The following is a 20,382-nucleotide window of genomic DNA, read 5'->3' as shown; positions in this document are numbered from 1 at the left end:
ACTTGGACATCAAATGTAATGAAATCCAGACCCTTCGAGGCTCGAGGGAAATACAAAAAATCCGTGTCACACAAATCCATTGCAGAAAAGCTGAGATTTCAGAAAATGATAAAGCACTCACCTTTAATTCAGCGAGAGCAATTAACAGTTGGCATTAGCTCAAAGTTAAGAAAACGTGATCCCTTTACTGATCACCGGAGTTATCACTATAACTGTAATGTAACTGTCATTTCCAAAGAAGAATTGATTTTATTTATCTGTAACTGATAATCACATGAATCCTAAAAGTGAAAAAGAGATCGGGAGGGAGGGAGAGGAAAAGAGGGAGGGAGACGTGGAGGGGAGGAGATTCATTCTGGCTACAAGTTGAGAGGTAGTGAGAAGCAATTAGTGCCATGAATGTAACTTCACCGAGGAAATGCGCAGCGTAAAGCCGAGCAAGCCAACGGAGAGTAGCGCTGAGACCATTAAAAATAATTAAGTTGCGGAGCCGGCTGATCTTTTTCCATTCTTAACATGGACGTATTGCTGCATCTTTTGGGGAATCATGTCTAAAACTGTGCAAAATATTAATTTTGTTCACTAAAGGCTTTTTTTATGTATTACGTTGTTTGTTGATCCTTATATATATGTAAAATATAATTTTCTTATGGCGAGTTTTTATATGTTTAGTGGTCAGTTTAGACTATTTCATGAATCATTGCTTTTTTTCAGACTTTGCGTTGTACATTTAAATATCTGATCAACGAAACCATACATCTAACGGCATACAGTAAACGGTATTAACAACGATTACCAAGAACTCCAAACTTCTGCGAGACGTTTCTCTCAGTTCTTAAACAGGTTGACTAACGTTTGCGGCACTACGATGCACTATTTCACTTACCGTGATCGCATTGAGGACATCAAGTAGAAACTGACCTGGCTGCTGTTACGGTTTTCTAACTTCGTTGTTCAACATAACATAAAAATTACTACCAAACATTGCGTTTCTGCTTCTCGGTGGATATCGTGCTTTACTTGCATCTTTTGACAATCGGATGAGAAACACGAAATGAAACTTTTTGCCAACATCATCCAGATTGTGGCTGCTCTCCAGCTTCAATTTCCACCTGCTCAGGTAAGTACTGGTTCAAGCAGTTTTACAGCGGTGCGTGACCGCCAGATTTTCAAAATTGTGAGAATTACATGCCACGTCCAGTTTTAGGCTCCTGCCAACTTTAATTCCTTCCTGGCATGAAATGAAAGTAAGGTCACCATGTTACTTAAGAAGACGTGTTAATATTTTTAGAAGACAGCAATATGCGTTCCATCTGCATCGTGGTTCAGGAGAATCAGGGTGAAGATGATGATCGTGGTGATGATGATTTTAAGTAAGTAGTTGGATAGTTTGTTGTGAAAGTAATTGAAATAATTATTGGAAGAAAGACAGGCGGTTATTTTAGTCAGTCTAACAGATGTTTATACAATGTCCAATTGTCTCTTTATAACATAATCTCTTTTTGAACTCGTGCCATGTTGAGAAACGGTTGAGTCATCTCGTGAAACGTGACAGCCGGCGTATGTGCAGCTTTTATTCGTCGGACTCGTTCACTGTTTTACCTTGAAAGCACTCTGCTTCTGTCTAAAATTATGAATGCAGTGAGTGAAAATAATGTAAATACAAAGTGCGAGCCATGCATTTACCATCTGAATTAGACATATGAAATTAAACCATCGCGGACAGTATGCTTTATGGTGCCAACTAAATGACCAGAGCTGCTTTACATTTTGAGAACATAGAACCCTCTGTTTTGCAGATGAGTCTTCATTTAAACTTAAAGTGACAAATGGGCAATTTCATGTCCCAGTAAAGCAAATGCGTTGTCATTTTGCTTCTCTTTCGGTTGCGTGTTGTGTACTTATACGAAATTTGTCCGTTACAAATCCCGATTTTTCAAACCTGCAGTATTTTGTGTGTCTTAGGTATGCAGGATAGTACTGGTATTACTTTCACACGCTGCTCAAAACTATGCAATGATGTATCAGACACCTCTAATTCTTAATCCTGCTAGGTTCTGAAACCTCTTCGTGTTTCTCGGTCAGAGCTATGAAGAAAAAGAAGTAGACTGGCCAAATTGACCCCTTGTTGCGGTGTTCCTTTGTAATCTGTTACAGTGTGCAGTTTACCTCCCATCCCTCCCCATCACCACAGGGGCATGAGGGAGCATAATCTTCCCGAAGTCCTCCGGTCTGTGCTCATCAGGAAAAGAGACTAATGGCGTGTTTTTTTTTTTTTTACTGACACTATCACTGTGGCATTCCAGAAAGAGCTAGCCTCTGTTGCAACATCTAGCCTTGAGGATATCTGTCATGGAGCTGACAAGGACAAAGCCAGCCTCTGTTCTGCGCTCAGGCTCCACCAGTACCGAGCCTCACCTTGGAGGGACGAAATACGTCAGCAACGTGTCTGCTGGCCAGTGGGAATGACACTTCCCATTCAGGCCTTCTGCCCACCCACCCACGACACTTGTAAAGGAAGTGCCACTGGGCCTGGCACGCACACCTTGCCTGTCCGCTACACCAAAAGATCCATTCATTTAACTTTCCAGTCAAGCAAACACTGGGCTACTCACCGGCAGGTTCTGCATCTCATGTTTAATGCAAGGCGCACCGTCCCTGAACCCATTCACCACCATTGTCTCGCAGTTCACAGTGTGACCTTCTGCCAATTGGGCCGATAGCACTGTGGTGGTCCCATTGCCAGCAGGGGCCTGCTGAATATAGACTGCGCCATGCACAATTCAAACACATGCCCACAGGAAGCGAGCTGTCTGTTGATTCTGTGGAGGTTTACATTAACAGCCTTGATCAAAGAGCACTGCAACTACCTTCAATGGTAGCCACTGCATTAACCCCCATTATTAATCAGCTTTTAGTCATTCAGTTAAGACATCATTAAAACCAGCCAGTTTATTTCCCACAAATTTCCAGCCCATTTGTGAATCTGTCAGCTCTGATTTCACTGTGGGGAGATGAAAACTTGAGGTACGCCAGTATGAGGATTTCCCAGGAAGTTCCTCACGCTGTTTTTATGAGCTGCTCTGGGACTTTCTCTTGGTGTCCTTTTAAGTCAGGTGTCAGAGCATTGATTTTTTGCCTCTATGCGATGGGAAATATGTGATATTTCCCCGATCATCCCACGGAAAAAGGCCTTTTGCACTCAGTCTCACTGCCCCGCAATCCTACTGAGTATGCGTAAGCATAATGACTTCAGCATTTGTCTGTTCACACAGAACTGTGGCCTTGGGGACAGCCACAGTGAAAGCCAGCTCCCTGTGGAAATGGCAGCTGTTCATGTTTGGCTAGCAAAGAGCTGGCGAGATGTGCATGCATGGCCAGGATTTAGGCTAGCGGTCGGGCCGCCTGGTGACTCTTGCACTGTCCTCCAGCAGGAGCTGGGAAAGAGAGGAGGTAATGGATCTCCTGGGCAAAGGAGGTCTCCAGGCATTAGCGAACAACTGGGGCACTGGCAAGCAGCTGCCTCTCTGATAACCCATCCAGCCAGCACCCAGAACAGCTGGCTCACACTCCCCTAAACCCCAGTCAGCTCCTCTCCCTTGTAGATGGTCATTTTGGCATGTCCTTTATGGGCATGCTGGCTCACAAATATGACAGTTCCTGACAACGGAAAATTCCACTGATGAAAGGTCTCGGTTGCTACGTTGACATGCCTTGTACAGCTTGAGTAACTTCCGAAACATTTCAAAATGCAGATGATTCATTGTGAGCAGTGTGCAGTGCTCTTATCCTTATCTTATTCCTGTCACATGCACTTAAGTTATGCCTCTGTAAACTGAATGTGTGAGCTGACAGCCTATTTAAGGGTACTTCTCTCTCTGTCAGAGGCCTTTATTCTGTTAGCAAACTTTTTTCCCAAGAGCCTGAAGGTTTTCAACCATTTCTTGAAATCAAATACCTATGTCAGTGGGTATGTCAAACATATGACTCATCAAAACAAACTAAGATTTAAGTGTTCCAATTAAAGAAAAGACTTGGAACCAATCTTTTAGGATTCTATGTATCAGTGTACAACCACAGTTACCCGTCACTATTAACTGTTATTTAACTGTTAAGTTAAATGTACTCTTATTCAAATATCATTTAATCCATCAAAGAAGTGAACTGGAGGAGTTGTTTTTCGTAACTTCTTAGCTCCAATTGTCCATCTGGAGTGCTCTCATGTTCGCCATCCTTGTGCAACGTGTGAAGAGAGCAGAGGCCTGGACTCTGGGTGTCTGCTAGCCCACAGTCAGGCCATTCTTCAAGGATGCCAAACAGAATGGAAAAGCAAACACTGGCTGTGCGGTTTGGGAATCCATTTATAAACGTCCCTCACTCTCCCTTTCACCGCAGAGCCTTTGTTTGCCCCCGTTTTTACGCCTCGGCGGATGATGAGGACACCTCCTCGGCGTCACCGCCCTGCCTCAGACTCAGATGCGTCCGCGAGACCCTCAATAGCTCTTCCTCAGGCTGGAGCCTGGCCATAGGCTGGATCGAGCTGTGGTGTTATTGCCATCTGCAGCTGGGTCCAATTGCAGCCCCATCCAATAGGTCCGCTTGTTGTGTTCTCTCAGAGCTCAAAAATGCACCACCAGTGGATGTGTAAATATGTCTGTCAGGTCCTGTTTACAGTGTCTGGTGTGAGAGGATGCGGTCTGTTTCCCCTTCCGTTAAGTAAAGTTTCTTTTTGGAAGCGCGGTCCTGCCTGCATGTATTTGTCCGCAGTGGTGTTTTTTTCACTCTGAGACTCTTGACAGTGACTCGGTCACGGAGCGCCTGTCGCAAAAACACATTCGTTTTCCTAGTATTAGGACTAGTCAGGCGGTGTGAGGCCCGCACCTGTTTGGCCCTGCGGTCAGTGGAAATGGCTCAGCCGCTCATCGCCCCTGCCTGTCTCTGTGCAGGGAGGGAAGCACCTGTGTTTTCCCTCCAGAACAATGGTGGCCCGGCATCAGCGTCCCGCTTCCGTTCAGGGCACAATCCCTCCAGGATGTCGGCCCTTGTGGCCCGGCCCGCCTCGACAGGTGCCCCCATGTTTGTAACCCACCATGATCTTCTCTCTCAGAGGTTATCTTCTCCCTTTTCCTGTTCTGTGTATTCTTAGAGCTTCCTGCTTTTAGGGGGCAAAAGTGTCAGGGCACTGACAGCTGCTTACTAGGCTTAGCGGTCACCTCTGAGACTGTGTGTGTGTGTGTGTATGTGTATTTTTTTTTTTGGTGGGGGGGGGGGGGGGGGGGGGGATGTTGTGGAGAAAGCCAGCAGTGCCACTAGAGAGCAGACAACTGACTAGCTGCTAGCTCCAACCTGCTTGGTCAGAGAGGAAATAGACTGTCTGCTGTGCCTGGATCCTGGCTGATGCTGTCTCAGACTTAGAGATTAAATCACCGTGTCACCAGCTGGAGAGATGTGAAAGAAAGCTCAGCTAAACGACCGTGTGGCAGCGTTCCCTGTTACTTATTGCTTTTTTGGGGAAGCACATATATCACTTTATTGCTACTGCATTGTAGCTGTTCCCAAACGGCCCCGTTGGGTAATACTTATCTGTGTGTAAATGTCAGGTCACATTGACAAATCAGCCAAACCTGTAAAATTCCGTTTGATGTCAGAGCTGTGAGAAGAAAGAGGAGGTGGGAGCCAGACTCTCCCCACTCTTATTGCACCTCTTTGTCACTCTGGGAACTTTCCTTTTTTGGGTAAGCTCTCTCATAACATTTTAGAAGAGAAGTCAAGGTGATTCATTTCTAGAGTGGTTCTTGAGCCTTTAAAGAAGGGAGTGGCGCAGTCAGAGTGCCCCCAGTGCTTGGGCCTGAAGTGTGGGGAGATGATTCAGTACAGGTGCTTCCTTTACATCAACACTTTAGCAAAACAATACTTGAAGCTGACCATCTGGGCAGCACACAGGCAATTACACAGGTCTGCCGCCGAGAGGGAACTATTTATATAACTGGCAGAGCAGCAGTGAGCCAGCTAGCCTGGAAAGTAAACATCGGAGCCTTCAGGTGACAGCACCGACAACTGATCCTGCGCATTCCTCCCAGCCTGAGCCATCCTGCCCTGCTCCACCCCACCTTCCCTGGCTCCGCCCCCATTGCTCCCAGGGCTGTCAGCCCATTTCCTCCCTGTGGGGGGTGGGGGTGAGGGGGGTAGGGTTCTGGCATCCTGTGTCTCTCTTTGTCACCCTCTCAGGGACTGCTGCTTTTCTACAGCCCCCCCACCCCGCCCCCTCTTCCCGAGGGGACCAGGACACATGCTGCCAGCTCCCGCTGTGCGACAGCATGTGATTTACGATCATTTCCGGTGCTCTCCCTGTGTCACATGGTGACCACGCCACCTCTTCCTGCTGTAACTGTAACTCTCCCCGGGTTTGCGGTTGAAGGGGGAGGCTGTGGAGCAGAGGAGAGAGTGGATTGGGGAAGGCAGCGCGCGGCTGACAAGACGATGTCTGGACAGCCGGATCTGTGCTGAGACCTTCCCGGCCACAGGTCACCGTGCGAGACTGCACAGGCAAGGCTGATTTCTATAGACAGTCAAAGTCGTAATAACGAAGGACCTGAGTCTGAACCTCATATGAAAGCTGGTCACTACAGACTTACAGGGCGACTGTAGCAGAATATGTCTAAGACAAGAGCTGACCTCAGACCACGTGATCAGAGCGGGGACTCCAGAACTACGCTGAGTCTGACGTAGAGTGCCCTGCGGTTGTCGTGGTGACAGCCCCTGCCCCTCCGCTCTATAATGCCCCATCCCGGGGGAGAGGGCGCAATTGCAATCAGGAAATATGAATTTCTGTTCCCCCCTGGGGAAGAGCAGCTCTTGGACCCGCCATCTCCTCCACAAGGCTTTAATCTTGCATCTGGTGGTAATTTAGTGTGGTTTACACAGGGAGCACAGCGTTTACTGTAATAGGGACCACAATTAGCCTGGCCTTATCACAGGACTTGTGTGTTCGTGGAGGGAAATGAGCGCTAAGAGCTAAAACAGCTTTTAACAAATTGAAATGGACCTGCTCCCCTTTTTTTCTGTTTTTCGCTTGCAGGTTGCACACAGTAAAACACTATTTCCAAAAGGGGCTTTGATTACGAGAACTGTGTTTATCCAGGCATGTACTCAACAGCTAAATCCACCATTCCTGGAACTAAACAATCAAGGCCCATCAGCAGAATTTATTAGGGTCTTGGGTTTCCCCATTATTAGAAGGCTGTGTATGTAAAGAGTAACACAGCAGCAGTATTTCAGCTCCTCAGTAACAAAAATTATATGAGATGGTTCATACTTCAGGTCCCAAGAAGGTAGACGGTAAGGATAGGTTGAAATCATCTCTGTGTTGTATATATTTTCTCTGGATTGAATGGGAGGCCGCTCCACTATGGGGTGGGGGGCATTGTTTGTTTTAATCATGCTGCATCATGGTGGAGATTTCTGGACACTCAGCAGGCGAGAGTCACGGCTTCCCACTGGCAGGCCCAACACTCAGAGCCCTGGTCTGACCCCCTCCCTGTCCACCCGAAAGCACCAGCTGGTCAGCGTCAAACCAGCAAACCAGCTCGGGAGCTGCTGCTATTTGTGTGCAGCACACAAAGAAAGGTGTATCTCGCTCGTTGAAGAGGCCATTCCCAGTGCCGGAATGAATGTTCCGTTTATGGCTTTCAGGGGCTTGAACGCGGGGTACAAAACGCAGGGGTGAAGTGCTGGGGGGGCAGCATTGTATTATTAGGGTTTGGCTCAGTAATGAGGACAGGCCTGGTTCAGAGGACCCATCTCTCTCTTCGCCCCAGTGGCTGTTGCCCTGTATAGTCCCCTGCTCACAAAGAGACAGCCGGCTTTACGCACTTGATCTGCTTCTGGGTCGCCACACTTTCCCAGTGTCAGACAGCAACACACCAGAAGGGCTGCTCTGCTTTGGTGGCACGCAACCCCATGTGCACTGGGGCGGGAGTGTGGGGGAATGGAGGGGTCACCCACTTCTTCTGAGGGGCCTCAGTCACTGAACGGCTGGGGCTGCCTGCTCGGCTATCTGGTGATGATGTCATTTCAGCCCACCTCCCCCGCTCCACACACACAAACACATACACCCACAGAACAGGCCTCCTTGTCCACAGACCTCCTCAGCAACTCACGAGGACCAGGGACCACCAGTCTGCTTTTATTTTAACCTTGTTTACAATATTTCCCCATTTCTGTCAATGTGATAAAAGTTAAAGAGGGACTTATGTGAAGCACAACATTACAGTATGTATTGAGACAAGCCAAAGGTGTGACACTGTGATACCCTAACCAACCCCTTTCTTGGCTCCTGCTCCCAAATTGACAGACGTGCATTGAGATAATCTTAAAATCTCTGACAGTCTTTTTTGTCCCCCAGGCCTTAGTTAAATGTATCCTCTCAGGTTTATTAAACTGTCATTCCCCATTACCGATGTCCAGCCCCTGCTCACCCAAGACACCTCAACTGGAGATGAGAGAGGAAGAGGATACGAGTGGAAAGCTGTGATGCCTCTGCCAGCAGACAGCTTTCCAGGGTAGAGATCTCTCTCTGGTCGGGCCTTTAGTGAGACGCTATCCCATCATCCCCCCTCTTCCTTTGAAGCCTTTCATGAGCGGGATGTTTGGGTTGGCAAGGCAATTTGCGGAGGCTCGGGAGAGGTTTGTTATGGAGCTCGTCTGAGCCATGGCATCTGAAAGTGATCCTTCTTTCGGTGGAAACATAATGTTCCTCCATCAGATAGGCAGATAGGTGGCCATGGGCTGAGTGACTGATCGTCTTGTCACGTCTGGTCTGGCATCTTGCAGACATGATGACAGCAAGCCTACGGGAGAGGATAGACAGGTTCTGCAGCTTAACTTGTGTTTGGACACTGTTCAGTTCCCTCATTCTTCAGTGAATTGCTGTTAGGTTTGATTTATTATGGTTTATTGTTGTCTTTTATTTATCTGGCAAATGTTCTTACTGGGATTGATTTATATAGCAAATGTGGCATGATTAAACACAGGAGCAACTAGAAGAGGCAGACAGGTTGTTGAGTTTAACTGTTGTTTAGACTCTGTTGAGTTCTTGTAATGTCCTTTCGATCATTCAGTAAATTGAAGTTGTATTTGATTTATTATAGTTTATTATTATCTTTCATGTAGTTTCATTTAGTGATTTATAAAGCAAATATGCTATGATACATTAAATACACAGGAGCAATGAAAGCAGTCAACAACACGTACGTACAGAATAGCCAGAACTGTGGTAAAGATAAGTGACACACAGTGTGGGACAGATTTAGATTAGGATAAAGTATTTTATGTAAATAGCACTGCTGTTGTCTGCATATCATCACTGCAGCTGTGCAGCAAGTCTCTGCACTAGTGTGTGCTGATCATGTTGAGTTCCCATTGATTATGAATGTCTTAACACACATTATCTTTCTCAGTAGCCCCTTGTTTATGAGCTTATGATGTAAAAGGTACAACTTTATAAAAGATGGGAACATGTGATGCTCTGTGATTGGAAAGTGTGAGAGGGGTAGGCTCAAGAGTGTGCAGAGACACCATGTTGCCATGACAGCCCATTACCACTACATACAGGTGTCAGACAGTTTTGTACTCCTCTAATCATTACATTAGGGGATGGAAAGCAAACATACGTCAAGGTCTTTGTGAAACTACAATAAAGGTAGCAGAGGCAGCATTTATATTGCTCTTTAATTGACCTCCATAATGTAGGTATAGCAGATGTTCTGTATTAGAAGCTATAAAACACTTGTTCTATCCAGTTCCAGCTGGAGCAACCAAAGTGCTTTTTACATGTTCAGACCATAGGGAAAAATCCGGACACCCCTTTGATATCTATGGTAAAATACAGCTGTATTGCAGAGTGATGTTATTCATGGGAACGATAAAGCCTGTTTTAAATATGGTCTCCAGCCCCATGTCTGTGTTCACGTAGAATGGCACATTGTGCAGGAAGCAGAAATACATATCCAACAGAATTCTGTTTCTGAATTAATAATTCTGCATTTACAGATCAACCCCTATCTGGACATAATAATTGGCTTCCTGTCTTTATGGCTAGCGAATACATTTTTCACCAGAATGACCACATATATGAATCCAGTGTATGCGTGTATATATATTGAGGGACATCGGACTGACATGCATTTAGTAGATGAACATGCAAACAGATATCAAGGGTGTGGACACAGGGTACACCCTTGGATGATAACACATACTAATTTCTGTAGGTTATGTCTCTTTGAGTGCAGAGGTCTTATCTGTGTGGCTGTGCAGTGGTAAGGCATGGAGAGCTCTCACAGAGCCGGAGGAGTGTCGAGGCTCCAGCACACACACACCTCTCCCAGCCCTTGGCGAATTCGAGTGCCACTTCTGCTGCGAGGCGGGCTCTTCCTCCCACAGAACGACAGGAAGTCAAATGATCCCAGTACTTTTCCAATATGAGAAAAACAGCAAAACAAAGCAAACTGAGGTCAGAGTGGCTTTGTGGGCACTGCAGGCCCTGCTGCCCTCCTTTCAGCTCCACAAGAAAGAGCGTGCTCTTTGTGATCAAGACCTATTCATTAGCTCTCCCGATAAACACTGAAGCACTGAAGCAGATTTCAGGGATGTTATCTGACATATTTCTGAGAAATGATGCAACACACTTCATAAGAAGCCTTGTCCCCGAGTTTATTTGTTGAGAAGAAACCCTTGTATTAAATACAAAGGGAAGCAAAAACACACACGCATGCTGTTTGGCCCTTCAGCCGAGATGTCAGAAACCATGCAAAAATATTGTTCTTATTTATTTTTAAGCATTATGCAAAAAAAAAAAAAGCCTTCGAGTGCTTAGGTGATGAGATAAAAGCAGCAGCAAGCACTGCAGTCTAAAAGAGTTCCTCCCAGCGCTCGCCTCGGCTGAACAGTGTGTGTTTTCTTTCCTTTTGTGTTTGATACTTTGTGTTTTTCAAAACCGACTCACCCTTTTCTGGTATTTACAAATGTTGTTGAGTGTACAGAGCGTGTGCAGCACCAAACATTTTCATGTATTTAAAAAACAGAAAATGGCACATCTGAAGCGGTCCTAAAGAGGAGCAGAAACACAATGTTCTCTGACTGCCCAATCTCAGTCTTTACTGGTGGTGCTCGTGTGGCTCAGAGAGGAGGAGGAGGAGGGCCGAGAGCATCCACAGCCGCATATGAGCTGGGAGCATTTGGTTTGCCCTCTGTCTGTTTGCTTTCTCCGCTCCTCCAGCTCCCTGCCTCGCGTCCCACAGAAGACGCGCTTAGAGGAGATTAAAAGTGACGTGCCTCAGCTGTGTGGGAGTGAGGGGTCTGTGTCCGCACCGCCGGGCCTCCGCCGCGTCCTGGAAGCACAGGGGCGGAATTAACCCTCACACAGCCCTCCTCCAGGGGCCGACAGGAAGCCAGGGATATATCTCTGAAGGAAATCTTTGGCTGTTCATTCATAATGGAAGAGCAAGTAGAGGAAGAGGGGGCCATCTGAAATCAAACTCTGAGTGTGACTGGACGTGTCCTTGCAGAGGGAGATGGTACTCTGGATGTGACCATCTGAGTGCTTTGCCAGGGGACAGCACACAGTACTTTCCACCCATTAATCTTTCAGGTGTACTCAGCTCTAAAATACACATAGAAGCAGAGCTCCAAGGAGATACTTGCACAGAAGAGTTTATGATGCATACATAATTCTGAAAGAAGAATTGTCCATCAAACAACAGGTTTTTAAATGATCTCAAAACATATTTGATTATACCTTTCAGATGGTTATGTTACAAAGTCATTCCAATATGCATGCTCTGTGAAAAGAGAAAATAGGTAAGACATATAAGATGTAAAGATTGATTGATCACATGATGTGAGAATAGGTACAGTAGTGACATAATAATGCTCATAAGGACATATCCACAATTTCAGTAACACGTCAGGTCATCAGGAGAATACCCACAATCACTCTGAATGGGACCACATGCTGGTCAAATATGGTCTAGAAGAATACTCAGTCAATCAATCACAAGGCAGACAAGGAATGATTGACACGTGTGAGGCTTGGCCAACACATCCACGCATCATCATTATCCACCCAGATCAACTGTTTATGTCATCTTCATGGGCTTGTCAAAGACGTCTGTGATTAGACTGACATAACAATATGATGTTACGATTAGTGGACATGAGCGGAGCCAGCTTTAAACTGCTCATGAACAAGCAGGCCACTCATTTTCGAATGTTTCCTTGCCACAAACTTTCACAGAGCAATAATGCCAGCACACATTACTTTTGCAGATGTTTGAAATGCACCCCACCCCTCCCTTTCGCTACTGCCATCTCCCCCAGAGACCGCCGCTAGACTCGCTTCAGCGGAAGCGTTTCTGAGGACTTGAGAAGCGAATTGGATTGGAGGAGATTACCGCACAAGGCTTTCTATGGGAAAAGCAGGGCAGTGCATGGAAGCTCAATAGCTCATCCATAATGGGCCAGGGAGCCTTAACCCTGCTACACATCCCGCATCCCAATGAGCTGGTGAGAATGATCTCTCGCTGGGAGCACTCTGACACGCCGTCCTCCCCCGTGAGCCAACAGGGCAGCACTGGCTTTGCCCATGTCTGGACGCAAGGTGCCCCCCTCCATCTCCTTCACTCTCTCTATCCCCTGTCCTTCTCTCCTCTCTCTTTTTTTTCCACCGTCCCTCTTCTGCCTCAGTCCCTCGTCCCTCTCTCTCTGTCTCAGGGTGCCCAGTGCATCCCAGCATAGGAGAGCCTGAGCCTCATGGGTAGGAGGTAGGGGTGAGGAGTGGCTACGTGAGGTTCTCCACACAGCCTTGCACTCTTGCCAAGTTTGGGGACAGCTGGCTCCCTCCCCCCCGGTACACCCCACTGGAGATGCCAGACGACTCAGCCTCCACTCACCCAGCTGCCACCACTACTCGCCCGGCTTAAGCTCGCCTCGCGTGGGAGGGTGGCCGAGGCAGGCGGCAAAACCCGCCGTGATTTTACATAGGCCAGAGGCTGTGCCTGAGCATGGACACAGCCCACAGCTGAAGGGGAGTGAAGGAGGCCCAGATCAACCCCCAGAAAGCCGTGTGTCGCAGAGCTAAACAAAACAGGAAAAGCTTTTATTTAGACGAGTAGAAGTGGTGGATGTGTTGTAAATAACTGGACGAATGCGCTGTCAGGCCCTAAGAGGCTGAGAAGACTGTATGCATGTGAAAGGAAAAGGCTGTTGGTAATTTGTGACTGACATCAGTGACTTGTGCCTTGTTTTACATATTACTCTGTATCAGGCTTTCTTCTACTCCCGTTGTAACATGCTTTCAATATCACAGTCACAATGTGATTGAGTTGTTCTTAGGTCCTAGTACATGTGAGACTTCCCAATCTGGTGTCTGTGCTTCCGCCCTGGCCCTGCAGGATTGAGATTGAGGGTAAAGGTAACTGATAGGCGTCACGCCCAGTAGTATAGCCCCATTGCGCTTCCTTGCAGTTGCTGCCCGGATCCAGCTGCCATCAGGAAGAACAGCGGAGCGGATGGAGACTGCAGACCCGTCACTCCTCCCGGGTGATTGGCTGTGCGCCGGGGATGCTTTTCCCATCTGCCTCGGGCCTCTCTCAGCATTCCTCGGAAGATGGCCAGCCCCAGCGAGGCCGCTCCCCAGGAATGCCCCGAGGGTGTCTCGCTCCCAGTGTCGGCCCTGCCGCACGCCTGCAGTCGCCCAAACCCCCCCCCCTCCCCTTTGGGCCTGCTCTGCTTATCTTTGAGGAATTCTCACACTGAGCCAAGAGGTCAGCACGCAGACACTTCGCCACACTCTGCGTCCCCGGCGCACGGCTGTCAGTCACTCCGCATGCGGGATGTTAAGGGAGGTGCTCACGAGCTCGCGGCCTGGCGCGTGCCAGACGCCTGCCAGCATTACGAGTCAGCAGCAACCTCGACCGCCGCTGCCGCTGTCTTATCTTAATCTGCCTGAGAGATTCCGCCCCGGTCATGCTGCCGGGGACCCGTTTCGGTGCTCAGAGGCAGGGCGCTGGTAATCAGCCGCACCTGTCACCGGCGTCCCAGACACTTCTGTGTAATCTTCAGGGGTGCGGACGCCGTTCTGTCGGAGCGTAAGTGGACGGTTCGCATGTTGCGTAATGGCTCTCAGGGCGGTCAGAGTGGTGGGCAGGGAGAGAAGGTCTGGGAGCTGTAACCTGCAGAGCAATCGGCAGTGTTTCTGCAGGCTGGTCTCCAGCCTGTCCCCATAATTAAACACAAACAGTGAGGACCTTGTCAAGGCCTGCACAGGCTGTCCTTGCCTTGCCACTCTACCTAGTAAACCTGCCCTCCAGGGAGGAGGAGATCGGTGGTCAGTACACCCTTAAATTGTAGCCCGTTAAACATAACAGCACCCTCTCGTGAGACGAGGGATTTTCTGCACAGGGTTGGGGGTGGGCTTGCATGGTGAGGTGCATGATCTTGAAATATTTCATCAAGAGGAGATTTACCGTTCTGAGATCATAAGATCAGGCCCACTTCTACAGAGGACCCAGGGTAGGCTAGGCCCACCTCAGCTTTCATCTAACCCCATAAAGAATCGCAACCCAATGCAACGGCTTCTGATTGACTGTGTGAAATGGAAGTTTACCACCACCCTCACCCCATTGTGTGCCAGGGGGCTGGAGTGTCCAGCCAGAGTGGAAAAAGCTGTGTTTAACATGTCTAGATGCCAAATGGCAAGTAGAAGGCAAAACTCACGGATGGTACAACAATTATCTGGAACTTACAGCTTAAGAAATTACTTTTTTGACCTAAACAGCTGGACATTGGGGGAAATGTAGTACACATGTGGCCCAGACTAGATCTACTACATGTCAGGGAAGTTTTCCAGACTCCAGTTTACAGGCCAGACAACTCCCTTTTTGACAGGGATCTGCTCATTGTAGAGCCATTTCCTGCCACAGGAGGGCACAGTTGCTAACAACTGAGCTGAGAAAGAAGAGGACGCTTGTGTTATCAACTGTAGCGCAGCTAATGTAAATTTTGACATTCTGCTCACTAATTCCTCTGTTTTCCCTGAGAAGCCGCTCCCTTGAAATGGAAAGTTCTTGCTGAAGCAGGAGTGATTTGTCATGTCTGTGTGCTCCCTGACGTACCTTTCTCTCTTGTCTGTTCCATTACAGAGTCTTCCTTTATCCAGCGCAAACACTACCTCCGGAGGTAAGGAGCTCCTCTTTTTCCAAACGTGATCTGTGAGAACATTAGAACATTGCAATCTTGTAGACTCAGCGTGGGGGAGTTCTCCCTGTACACTAACACACTTCCATTGCCATATTACGAGATTGAATTCCCAATGATAACATCCGCGGTGCCAGAAATATTAATAATGCACCTTTTAATAAGCCTATCAGATTGCCGAGAGGCTGATTTCATGGGGCTATGGTAGGACTCTGAGTATGATCGCGCTGCAGGGACATTTTATGATCCTCCCCCGTAATTCCAAAAAACCCAGCCCCACAGCCCCTCAGGACAGGACGGCGTTTCATCCAATCATGCTAAATATTGTTGTAGAATCCTGATGACAGGCGTGGTGTTTTTCACATTAGAAGTGGGCGCCATGTGCGTCTGGCCCGTGGAGGGGGGTGTTGTTTGAAGGCCCACCTCTTTGGTTCCCGACTCAAGCTGCAGGCATTAAATCTGGAATTCGCACACAGCGCACGTCCTGAGTTTTGGTGGGGGGGGCAGGGGGGAGGGGGGTGCTGCGCTGAGGGCACCCGGTGTCTGCATTTTAGCAGACGAGGGGATCCCATTCAGGAGAAGAGCAGGACTGCGCTTTGTTTTCGCAGCCCCTGAGAGCCAGGGTCCCTGCCCCTCTCCTACACGCCGCAGCTGCACTAGTGCAGAAAGGTGGATGCTGGGAACGGTCCTCCACGCCCTGGCCACTCCAAGCTCCCCTCTCCGACCTCTGACACCTAATTAAATCAACGCAGTGCTTTGAAAACAGCCAAGGCGAGAGGGTTGAGAAAGCTTTAATGCTCTCAATTACACAAAGCCATCGGACTGGGAAGTGACTCTCTCCCGAACTCAGGCCCGGTTGGGGGTGGGGGGGGGGGGGGGCTGTGCGAGGGCTATGTGAGGACAAGCAGAGGTTACTCAAGGGCAGCACTGTTCATTCTCACAACCAAGGGGAGGGGGGGTGGGAAAAGCGATGGGCAGTATGGGGGGGGTTAACAGGGACCGAGGGACACCTGTCCACGGACAAAGTCCTCCCAGCACGATCCTCTGAATCACTGGAGCCAGGAGTAAACTCAGCCTGGAAAATCAGACCATTCAAGGGGACGAAGCTAAGAAGCTAAGATGTAGCATTTAGCAGGGAGTGAGATAAGGGGAAATGGATCGCAGACGGAGATGCTGACAGAGAAATGAAGAGGAGTTATGGCTGCAGAGCGGGCTATGCAGCTGTCTGAGCACCCCCCCCTTCCCCAGCCTGGACTCTCCTCTCCCCCCCGGCCTGTCTACTTTTATAAACAGCTGGCGACCCAGCGGGGTCAGAGAGCTCCCTGGGGTGTGGGGGCAGCTCGGCTCCGGGTAGGTTATGTACACGGACATTTTTTTTTAAGCGTTTGTTTTTTCTCTTTTAGCTGTTTGTTCGGGCCGAGCCGGCCTGTTTTTCCTTAGCATCGATGCTATCGGGACACTTTCACACATAAATTCCAACAGAATCACTCCTGATTACACAAACTATTTTTTTCTTTTTTTTTTACAAAAACAAAAACAGGATACACACTGAGCAGATTGCAGGGTTTTCTGGCACCAGGATTAGCTAGCACTTAGATAGGGGACCCTAATCCTTTGCCTGTGCAAACAGATCGCTTCTCACTCATTCTTCGTAGGGGTTTAGACGTTGCTGCAGCGCTGGAGAAATGGTGTCAGAATCTTTGGTGTGCAGTAGGTTGTGGCAGAGCCGTTGTTTTAGCTGGTGTTGGCCCTGTGACCTCTCCTTTGAAGGCTCAAAAGAAAGCTAATCGTGTGGTGTGAAATCACGCCGCATTGATTCATAATGATGAAAGATCACATGAGACTCGGCTGCTGATGCGTGCTGTAATTGCGCAATTGTGCGTTGCCCCCCACCCCCCCCTCATGTGAGGGCAGCCCACAGAATGGTCCTGGTAACAAACCATAATCCCGTCATGTGGCCCAGGGTCTACGTGCAGGTTTCAGCTTCGGCAGTCCTGGTGCCTGCACATCACGCAAGGGGCTGATTCGTGCTGCGTGTCTGCGTGATACCACACACACACACACACACACACAAGCACGTACACACACACATGCACAAGCACGTACACACACACATGCACAAGCACGTACACACATGCACAAGCACATACACACACATATGCACAAGCACATACACACACACATGCACAAGCACGTACACACACATGCGCAAACACATACACACACACACACACACACACACACACACACACAAGCAAACACACACATATGCACACACACACACACACACATGCACAAGCACATACACACACACACATGCAGAAGCACATACACATGCACACACACACAAGCAAACACACACACACACACACACACACACACATACACACACACACACACACACACACACAGGCACACACACGCACGCTCCCCTCCTTCATGCGGGTGACGGCAGTGCTGCCTGGTGTCTTTGCAGTGATGCTGTTCCAGGAGGTGTGGGGGCGCAGTTTCTGCCGCACCATTGAGAAGCTGGTGGAGGTGGTGCAGGAGTACCCTGCCGAGGTGGAGCACATCTTCAGCCCCGCCTGCGTGCCCCTGGTGCGCTGCGCCGGCTGCTGCGGCGACGAGAAGCTGGAGTGCCACCCAACGCGCACCTCCAACGTCACCATGCAGGTAAGACACCCCCCCCGACCACCTGCAACATCACCATGCTGGTAAGACCCCCCCACCCACCTCCAACATCACCATGCTGGTAAGACCCCCCCAGCGCCCCCCACCCACCTGCAACATCACCATGCTGGTAAGACCCCCCCCACCGCCCCCCACCCACCTCCAACATCACCATGCAGGTAAGACACCCCCCCCCCCCACCCCCCCGCAATCGCAGAATTCAGAATTAGAATTCAGGTTGAGGATAAAACCTGAACACACATTTCAATGAAATAATTAAACCCCAAATTCATGTTGCACCACCTGATGAGATTTTTTTCATCAAAAAATTCAAAAAGGTTTGATCTACAAACGAATGGGTATGATAATGTTTAGATAACCCTGGTGTAATTAGTATATCAATGTGACTCAGGGTGCTGATTAGAAGAGTCAAACTCTTTAATATGTCTACATCTGTTCTACCCAAAACTAATTGTGTCTCACCTGGACCTCCAACATTAGTTAATAGTGTTAAATCTTATGTTGGAGTAGCACATTTCATGTAGCTGTTGAAAAATAGCTTTGGGTATCTAAAGGTGGTGAAAAATAAGTCTAGCTGTGCATTTCACTGCTTGTGAGAAATGGTTCTCTTTTCTCTATTTCAGTTGTAATGGTTAAAATGTGACGTTTTTGACGTGTTTCATGTCTCTTCCCTCTGTTTTGCCAGTTGTTGAAAATCAAGCCGGCAGGGGAGGATCAAGAATATGTTGAAATGACTTTTGTGGAGCACCAGACATGTGAATGTAGGTAAGAAGAAATCTCTTCGTCATTGTGTACGTCTGAGCTCAGACCATGAGAGCAAGCACGTTGCATAGCCATAAATAAACAGCCATGATCTAAATGTGGTTTGCTGTGGTTTTTAAATGCTTTGTCCTGTTTAAATGATTCAGTCCTGTTTTATTAACTGCGCAGTTCCTTTGTGCAGCATACGGAAACATTGTGACATTACAGTGTTGTATTTTAAGCTGTTAACATGATGAGTGATGTAATTATCAAAGGAAGTATTTTAACAGCGCAGCTGAAAAGGGGGAAGTGTGACTAAAAAAGCCTATTGAATGTGGGTTTTGTTTTCAACTTTTTTCTTTTTTTTTTGCTTTCATTGCACTTCACAGCCAAGCATGCTGCTGCTCTATTCATTAACTTCATCTGAACTGCAAAATATATCTTTGATGAACTGATAAATACCCAGGTGTTGCTTAATCTAAAATAATGTTTTCTTCTCGTCCCAAGACCCAGAAAGGTGGCGCTGAAACACGGAAAGTAAGGACTAAACATTTTTTAAAGATGACTATGAGTAATGATAGCATTTATTGTCGCTGATGTGCTGGTTATGTCATAAATATATGACATAACCAGCACATATATAAAATAAATGGAAAAAACACAGTATGCTGTAATGAACGTTGTCCTTTGCATCTGCAGACGGAGGCCAAGAGGAAGAGGAAGGAAGAGGAAGGATAGACAAAGAGTGAAAGACTGCAACACGTGAGTGTATGCAGATTCTCTGATGGGCACTCATTAGTCAGATAGAAAGAGTCTACACTTTATTCACCAATGTCTGTATTAAAATTGCATCTGGATTAATCCTCAGTAAGTATGGAGAGAATCTGTAAAATGAAGTAAATGAAGAAAAAAATATTTTTTGTATATATAGTCCTTTTTGTTTCTCAGCTGAGATAGAGATGGGGGAGTAATATTGCATAATGCTTGAAACATTGGATCTTACCAAGGTTCAAAAATCTACATGCTCAAATGGCTAATTTCTAGAAATGGCCAATGGGGTGCAGCCGAAGTCAGTTTTAAAAGTTTCCCTTGGTCTTCTGCCCACCTTGCAGGTGTCAGCCTCCTCGCAGGTAACTGTAGCCATGCCCCCTGCCACGGCCTGGTTCCCTATTTATTTTCCGCTCAGCGCCAACAGCATGGACAGTCTTCTAAGCACTTTTTGGATACTGTGTCACCCTCTGCGCCGGAGACTTGAGCACCGGGGCTGCAGTGGTGAAGCTCCCTGCTCCCACAGGGTGACACGGGAGCAGTAGGTCCCCCTGGGAAGTCACAGTCACGAGGGGAGCAAACGAGCCTCGTGTCAATTGATTGGACAGCAGGAGCAGAGCAGTGAAGGACCAAGCTCAAAGGTGGAGACTGAAAAAGAAACCCGAAGGACTGTGATTTTTTTGTTCCATTTTGTCATTTGTTTGTTTTATATTATTATTGTTATATTCTGTTATTATTGATTTCATTTGTTTAAACCAGTATTTATTACTAAGAATAGAGGAAATAGAGTGATATTTTAATTGGCTAACTGTACAGAGCCTTTCCATGGACTGTAATGACATTACACAATGGGGAACGATCATGTGTAGTAAAACAAAGACCTTGAGGACTGCAAGATACTGACGCCGCGTACATTTTTGCGGAGGGAAT

General features: G+C 47.7%; 1 protein-coding gene across 1 annotated transcript; it reads left to right on the top strand.

The window, feature by feature from the left end:
- The first annotated feature begins 658 nt into the window (after positions 1-658).
- On the top strand, positions 659-20,110 carry pgfb (placental growth factor b). The gene is made up of 7 exons (XM_036542756.1): positions 659-1,120; positions 15,198-15,234; positions 17,729-17,925; positions 18,629-18,708; positions 19,192-19,221; positions 19,384-19,446; positions 19,797-20,110. The coding sequence occupies exons 1-7, from the start codon at positions 1,055-1,057 to the stop codon at positions 19,816-19,818; spliced, it is 495 nt and encodes a 164-aa protein (XP_036398649.1). The 5' UTR covers positions 659-1,054; the 3' UTR covers positions 19,819-20,110.
- Positions 20,111-20,382: the final 272 nt, after the last annotated feature.

Source organism: Megalops cyprinoides, chromosome 12 (genome assembly GCF_013368585.1).
Source record: "Megalops cyprinoides isolate fMegCyp1 chromosome 12, fMegCyp1.pri, whole genome shotgun sequence".
NCBI classification, from domain to species: domain Eukaryota; kingdom Metazoa; phylum Chordata; class Actinopteri; order Elopiformes; family Megalopidae; genus Megalops; species Megalops cyprinoides.
Note: the sequence above shows the minus strand (reverse complement) of the source record. Positions and strands in the feature narration are given on the sequence as shown.

Coding starts and splice junctions, on each gene's coding strand:
- pgfb (XM_036542756.1), top strand. CDS start 1,055: ATGAAACTTTTTGCCAACATCATCCAGATTGTGGCTGCTCTCCAGCTT. Junction 17,926..18,628: donor CCTCCAACGTCACCATGCAG/GTAAGACACCCC, acceptor CTGTTTTGCCAG/TTGTTGAAAATCAAGCCGGC. Junction 18,709..19,191: donor CACCAGACATGTGAATGTAG/GTAAGAAGAAAT, acceptor TCTCGTCCCAAG/ACCCAGAAAGGTGGCGCTGA.